At 40.8% G+C, this 7,937-nt stretch overlaps 1 protein-coding gene across 1 annotated transcript; it reads right to left on the bottom strand.

Annotated features, from left to right (window-relative positions):
• Positions 1-3,889: 3,889 nt before the first annotated feature.
• ATXN7L3B (ataxin 7 like 3B) lies at positions 3,890-7,187 on the bottom strand. Its single transcript, XM_032170759.2, has one exon. It carries the CDS (start codon positions 6,887-6,889, stop codon positions 6,596-6,598), a length of 294 nt encoding a protein of 97 aa, XP_032026650.1. The 5' UTR covers positions 6,890-7,187; the 3' UTR covers positions 3,890-6,595.
• Positions 7,188-7,937: the final 750 nt, after the last annotated feature.

Here is a 7,937-nt window from a genome sequence, read left to right as displayed (position 1 = left end):
CATCCTGGACCAGATCCTTGCAGTATGATCTTTGACCCTTGCATTAGGGTTTTCCAGACAAAAAGAACTAAGATACATATAGATATGTAAGAGATTTATTATGGAAATGTGCTCATACCATTATAGAGGGAAAGAAGTTCCACAATATGCTCTCTGCAAGCTAGAAAGCCAGGAAAGCTGATGATATAATTCAGTCCAAGTCTGAAGGTCTGAAAATCAAGGGAGTTGATGGTATAACTTCTGGCTGGAAACTGAAGGATAAAGGCCTGAGAATCAGGAAGCCATTGGTGTAAGTTTCAGAGTCCAAAGGCCCAAGAACCAGCAACATTGAATCTAAGGGCAGGTTGTCTGAGGGCAGGAATCCTAGCTCAAGAAGACAAAATTCACCTTTCTACCACCTTTCTGTTCTATTTGGACACTCAGAAGATTGCATGATGCCTGTCAACATTGGTAAGGGTGGATCTTCTTTACTTAGTCTACTGATTCAAACGCTAATCTCTTAAGGAAGGACACACCCTCATAGACCCACCCAGAAATAATGTTGTACTAGCTATCCCAACATCCTTTCGCCTAGTGAAGCTTACAGATAAAATTAACCATCAGAACCCTCTACATTGGGTATGTCTTAAGGAGCTTAGTAATTGTGGTCTGGCCCCAGTTCCTCCTATCCAGAGTAGGATATATATAATTAAATATAATTAGATGTAAATTATATTTATTTGTTTTATTTGGATTATACAAGATTATGCAGCCAGAAAGGTACTGTCATACTGATTCAGTGTGACAGTCACTCATGGGCATGGCAAGTTCAGGGCTCTAGCCTACCATTGGTCCAATGCCAACACTTGGACTTGAACCAAGTATGTGAGAGCTATGTATTGGCTCTTGTCCATCTTGGTGTCTGTTCCAATTATAGGGCTGTCTCTTTTCTTTACCACCAGAACATGGCAGGGGTAGCAGCAGTAGTTTTTACCTTGCGGCATCCACTGTTGCTCCTCTTGCTGGCAACCTCGCTGCTAACCCCAAACTCCTTCTATAAAATTGTTCATGTAAATATCACCTTAGAACAGTAAAAATTTTGTTTCTTCCATTCCTGCTTTTAAAGGGAGTGCTTCCAAGTATTCATTATTAAGTATAGTAATTGGTGTAGATTTTTGGTACATACCCTTTTGCAGTGTGTACAAGTTCTTGAGCTTTGGTTTCTATATTGTTAATGTCTTTGTTTTTTAGGCAATAATTCGTATTGAATTTTTTCAAACTGTTTTTCAGTATCAGTTCGAATTTTCACATGGATTTTCTCTAATGGTAATGTGATGATCTTAAGCTGAAATCTTGCCATCCTGTGATTAACCTGACTTGTTGATGTTTACTTTTGTTATTTTAAAGGAGTTGGTTTGCTAACATCTTCATTTTAAAAAAAGAATCTATTTTGGTATTATTTTGCCTATGTTTTTGTTGTTGTTTCATTTGCTGTATTGTCTATAAAATTCTAACTGTGTGGTGTTTTAAAAGTTGTAGGTGTATTCATTTACTTAAAAAATTAACAATTCCTTGAGTTACTTTTGAGTTCTACTTTAAAATAGACTTCCCTTTTTTTCTGTTTTCAAATTCATTGCCCTAAGGTTGTTCATAAGCATCATGGATTTTTCATTCTGTTTTGTTTTTAATGAGTCATTTGACTTACACCACCAGCATTCTACTTTTGCTTCCACCACTTGTAAATTTTTGCTTTTTGAACTATGGGCAAGTCACTGCTGCTGAAGATATTTTTTTTTCTTCTCTAAAATCAATTTAGTATTTCCTTTTTAGCTCACATATTTCCAATGAGTCTCAAGAAATATATGATTGAAAATGTTTTCAAAAATGGAAAAACAAATATAAACAAAAAAACCACCAAGAGTTTAAGGTTTATTCACAAAACCTTTTTAAATAGAACATCACTTCTAATGCTGTCTTCCAAAGCAACATTATGGGCATCTTTTGGAACATAAATGAAAATCAGAGCTTGTAATCCTTCACAGCAGAGTAAAACTTCTGAAATCTGATATTATCTCTGGCTGACTTGAAAACTAGCAATTCGTTAACCATAATTACACACCAACATGAAAATAAATTTAATAATTGTTGTGCTTTTAGCACAGTTTCTTCATAAAACTCTTTTAAAAAATTATAAGAAAAACTTCCCAACACTTCACATAGGTCTTAAGAGAAGGCAATGTTCCTTATTAATGTGTGCAAAGAAAGTTCTTCCTGAATTTTTAGTTACTTCAGTACACTTCATTTTGTCTTTCACTTTGTCAACATCAAGCAATCATTTATCAGGTTCTTGACCTGATGCTACATGCTGTAGTTAAATGCTAAATCTAGGAGGTTAAACATGGGTAGTTAAAAGGTATGAAAAACGTGTTTTTTTTTTTTTGTTTTCTTTAAAGATCATACTAGTTAGAAAACATAAGAAATAACCTTGAAAGTCCCATTGTCAAATATTCGGTAAAGCAGGGGTTTTGCAATTATCCTTTTAGAAAACTAATCAGCTTAGCACTAAATATATTATACTCCAAACCTAAAAAACAGGAACCAAAAGTATTTGCTGCAGATGCATTTGAAAGCTAATTGATAGTAGATCCCTACAGTGAATTTTAACAAAAGTAGTAGAAATCTTACTTAAGGCAAAATACCCAATCTTGGTGAAATTTCATTTGAAGAATTTCTCCTGCTATGGTTACATCATGGGTTTCACATGTCAAATTTCTAAGTTTTCTGAAATCACCACGTTGGCCCTGGCCTATTTAAACTGGACAGTGACAAGTACATCGAGTGCTCCTAGAAGAGAAGACTCAATACCATGTCACACATCTATAAGCTTCCCTGAGGTATCCTATTGAGTCAGATTCTTCTCTGGACTCATTTCCGTAATTTTTATTAATCTCAATATTATTTCCAATACGAAACTTTAATAAATTAGAACACATAGCAAGAGACTGATTCGGACACAGGATCACTAAGTAGTTTCTAGGGGAAGTGCTCAAACTCTGGGTTAGGAAGGGGATGAAAAACCTCAGAATTACTATTAAAAATGAAATGAAAGATTTAAAGTGTTGAGGTAATTTTTTTAGTACTGAGAAAAAAATTAGAAAGGCAGAACCATCGTCTGCTGTGAATCACTTTACCTTTTGACAGCAAGGATATTAGCTTAAAATGACAGTAAAATGTACATACTAAGATACACTGAGTTCAATTCAAATACAACTATCTTTCATAGTGGGCTTTTAGTGACAGGACTGGATTTATCTTACCACCTTCTTACCTCATATGGAAAAGAGATGATTATATATGGTTTGGCTCTTTCACTGGATGCTACAGACAGTTAAATTTGCAGGCCAAATTGAGAAACAAGGCTGGACAGTTTCTCTGTTCTGATAAAACTCCTGTTAGGGAGGAAGTATTAAGGTTCAATAGCATTTCAACATTTATCTTATTATGTCAATGCCTGAAAACATACAGCTTTAAAAGATGAATATACAGAGTCCAAGTAGTCATTTTTTAAAATTTTGTTTATTACTGTTTACCAATGGGGAGATGCAGTTTATTTACACCAGCAGCCATAGGGGAAAGGGGAATACAGTTAATCAGCTATCTGTATAGGATGGACTACTTATGCAAAAATAAGAATCTCCAAAACAAAACAAAGGACAGTGGTGAGCTTCACTACCCTCCCCCGATGATCCCAGCATGCGATAATGCCAGGCAGTGGTCCCTGGGCATGCGATGGTGGGAACTAATGTATGGAAGAAAAAGCCACAAACCACAGAAATTTTAAAGAACCCCCCCTTCCCCCATAACACACACATACACACACACCCACTCAGATACATAATAGGATTGCAGGTTGATCAATACACATAATCAAGAAGGGAAAAATAGGAATTCTGCTGTTAAAGGAAGGTACGTAGGGAAAGGGAGAGTTCCTAACCACTGTCAACTATATGGTAGTGAGCATTCTCTCCCCAGAAAGGAGTATGTACCCTCTGGGCACCTGTTGGACCAAGCCCACCTTATACCCATCCAGGGCAGGAGGCTATTGCCCTATTGGTAGAGGGGCCAGAAACAAAAAACAAAAAACAAAATGGGGGTAATATGAACAAAGTATTACTCAAAACCACTTCCCACTTCTTCCTCTAAACAGGAGAAAAGGCCAGAAAGAAAACAGTAATTTCAGGATTTGAGTTCCCTATCTGAAGGTAGAGGGATTGGACTGTGGCCTTTCTCCTTTACCATCATCCCACTTCCAAGACATTGTTAGGAAGTAGGCCAGAGTCTCACTTAGACTCTCCTTTCTTCATCCTCTTAGATGTCGTCTACAAGTCAAGGGCAAAGATATCTCCAAATTATTTTAGCTCTTGCCAAGGTTTGATTTTTTTAAGTTAATGCAATTCTTTAAGACTAATCTGTAACTAAGCCCCAAGCCTGATCAGGACAACTCTAGGACAAGGCATTAACAGTTCCAAGGCCCAATCTCTATGTTTCCTTAATCCTCTAAAGTATGTAATCTACATCAGTCTATACAGTCTAAATAGTACCTTCCGGGATAAGGATTGATACATGCACAGCAAGGGTCAGAGAATGGACAAGGACCAACTCCATCCCCCTGTGTATCAATCAGCCTTTACTGCTCTTCTACTTAGGTCCTAACAGGCAGTATTGAAATGGAGATGGGAAGATACAACTCCTTATGAAGTAAGACACAGCAAGAGGGCACACTAGCAAGGCAGTCCTATATAGGAGAAATGCTTAGGCATGACACTGCATTTTAAATACAAAAAATTAAGTTCTCTTCCAATTCCAATCCCAATAGAGGGAGCCATAAGAAAGATTCTCCTCTGAGTCTTCTACAAAAACAAAGGAAAAAGAAAGAAAGAAAAAAAAAAAAAAGAGGCCAAGAGAAAAGAAATTGGGCAGGCTTCGGAAGCAGGAGCATTAAGAGTGAATTGAAACTGTTCAATGTGAAAGCTGGAGTGGCAAGCAGCACCTGGGGCACCAGATAGGCAGTGGAGCAGGGGACAGGAGGAACATGGGGCCAAGCCAGACAGATGAGGCTGGACTCCCTACTGGGGCACAGAATGAGGTAAGAAAACATTTCAAATAAAGCAGCACCGTTCCCGCTCACCTCGGGGCTCCCACCCCTTTATACTTCATAAACCCTCGCTCAGGGAATAAAGTGGAGGGTGGTTTTGATATGTGGCTCTTACTTCCCATCTTCCCCTATACCATTGCCTAAAGTCAGGAGATTCTAGAGGTCTTTCTCTGACTTCTAACAATAAAAGGACTGCTCCTGTTGTCAAGATCCAAAGGGGACCGAGTGGAAAGGACTATCCCTTTCGAGGGGCAGAGAGAAAGTGGTGACAGTCTGGATGTTCACCATAGCAGAGCTCTGACTGCCCAACCAAAGAAACAGGGACATTCAACAGGATTCTGCACACACTCAGATGAGATAATCCAGTCCTGCTCCTTGGCTCCTAGCACTAATCCATTCACATTATTGAGGGCAGCTGAAAGTGCCCTCTGGGCTCAGTTTTCAAACCACAGCCTCCTGCACAGCCATGATGCTCTTCTATAGTTCAGTCCTGCCTACAGGGTGGGAGGCAGATAGTGACCTGACTTAAGGACCAAGTCACACCCATGGACTGGCTAGGTAACCAGTAACTCAAGAGTAGGAAATGACCGCCCTACTAAACTTATGTCCACAGCATAATACATCCAGACATGAATCTTGAAGTTTGAGAGATCATGCATAGTTGCAGAGGTCCCTGCTTCCTCCCCAGGGGATCATAACCCAACCCTCAGCCTGTCTGGACAACCAAGTTGTCCATCTGCCAAGCCTATGCCACCAGGTTGGAGGGCAAGGAAGACGGCTCTGCTCAGCCAAATGCTAGGCCTTGTCCTCAAGTCAGCTGAATCATTGTAAAGTCTGGACTTTTGGGAAACAGGTGGTTTTGACCTTTTCTTCTTGCCGGAGTCAAGGCTACAGAGCTTCCCTATTAAACTTGATAATTCTTTTTCTTGGATTTCCCAAACTGAAACTGTTAGTATCCAGATCTTGCACCTGACATTTACTTGTCTCAGAGAAGCCCATACCAGAGGTTCAGATATCAAAGGAGCAGTCCCACTGCCGGCCACTGATCATGGCCTGACGAACTGTAATGTCCAAACTGTCCAGGAAGCCCTTGACATCAGGCAGACAGAAAGGCTGAGGAACCAAAAATTTTATATGCTGGGCACACAACTGCTCACCTGTGTATTGGGGGCACTACAGGATCTTGCGCACATCCTGCTGTGTTTAGGGATCAACAGGCACTGCATGGCCCGCAGGCTGTGCAGCTCCTCCTGCCCAGGGCTTCAGAGCTTGCTCCAGGTAATACACTTTAAAAAAAGAATTTCTAAATTATCCACTTTGGGTTTTTAAATGCTAGGATCTTCAAGGGGGAATTAGAACTTTTGTCTGATTTTTCTACTTTTTTCTACTTAGCTTACTCCTCCAAGCCACAGGACCAGTCTATGTTATTGTCCTGGCCACTTTCAGACTCTCATTCTGCAGCTACTGGAATTCCGGAGGTGAGCGCTGCAGCTGCTGATCAGGCCCATTCCCAGGTTCTCCGGGAAGGGAGCAAAGCGGGAGGCGGCACGCTCCTTTGTCTTCCACTGGCTGAATGCCAAAATCCTTCACGCTACCAGTCTCTGCGAACTCCAGGTAGAAGTAGCCACACTTGACTGCCCGGTGCACCTCAAAGCAGAATCCCAAACAAGAATCCTCTATCAGGTCTACGTAAATCTCCTGAGCGATGGCCTCTAGCTTGTTAGTATCCAGGTTGGCCAACGAAATTTCCTCCATTTTAATTTGTAAACGAGTGCGGAGAGGGCGCTCGTTTTACTCACGGCAGCAACACGTCTGGCTCCGCGGGCCGCGCCTAGGCCTAGAGGCCTGTCAGGGCCCAGTCCTCCGGCGGCGGGGTCGGTGGCGTCCGCGACTGCAGGAGCAGCGATAGGGGCGACTGCTCCGGAATCCCAAGTCCTTCTGTTTGTTTTGCCGTTTCCCGGGTTGCCGGCCTTTTAGCTGCGCCTGGCCCAGGACTCACCGCCAAACCGTCTCCGCGCCTCACCCAGCCGCCTGGGCCTCTTCCGCTCCCCTGTCGGGCCTAGCCCCGCCTCCCCGCTTCCGCCCCTCAGAGCGCCTGCGCACTGGTTCCGCGCAGACTCGTGGGGCTTCTCAACGCGCTGCTGCTTTGAGAGCGTTTGAGTTTATGAAAAGGAGCAGGATGAACTTAGTGTATGACTTCCATTATCTCTGATTATTAAAAAATTGCGAGGTATTTTATGTTACTTTATTTGTAAATTTAAACATTCGCTAATGAATTCAGCAGCCATGCTTAATTGATATCCTCTGAAAAGGGGAAAATTTTAATAATTATGTGCACTGTTGTGGTGTGATTCGAAACATCATTTTAGGAACAGTTCTCCGGAGGTGTTTGAAAATTTGACTTACATGATTGGTGAATTTTATAGCAATGCCTCAGTTGTCATTTAAATCCACTAGATGGTGCAAGGAAACAAATTACAGTATAGTTTATCTTTCTGTCTTTTTTTGAATGAAAAAAACTGGAAACTTGGTACTAAAGGCATAATTCATATATATTGATCAAATAAACCCATGGCATCTCCCTCACTTATGAGATCATTAAGGCAATGTGACTCTAAAGAGATGATAACATACACCTCTAAAATAATTCACAGAGAAAATTAGATGTATATTGTCTTAAAGAGGGAGGAAATCTGAAATATGTTGAATATACTGGGAGATAAAACTTTTCCTAAAATTATATGCATGATTTGTGAGAACGGGAGCCAGTCTACCTAAGTTTAAATCCTGAAGGCAACATTTA

The sequence above is a fragment of the Hylobates moloch genome, unplaced genomic scaffold (assembly GCF_009828535.3).
Source record: "Hylobates moloch isolate HMO894 unplaced genomic scaffold, HMol_V3 SCAFFOLD_12, whole genome shotgun sequence".
Classification (NCBI taxonomy): Eukaryota; Metazoa; Chordata; class Mammalia; order Primates; family Hylobatidae; genus Hylobates; species Hylobates moloch.
The sequence above is the reverse complement of the archived record's forward strand: the minus strand, read 5'-3'. Positions and strand labels throughout refer to the sequence as shown.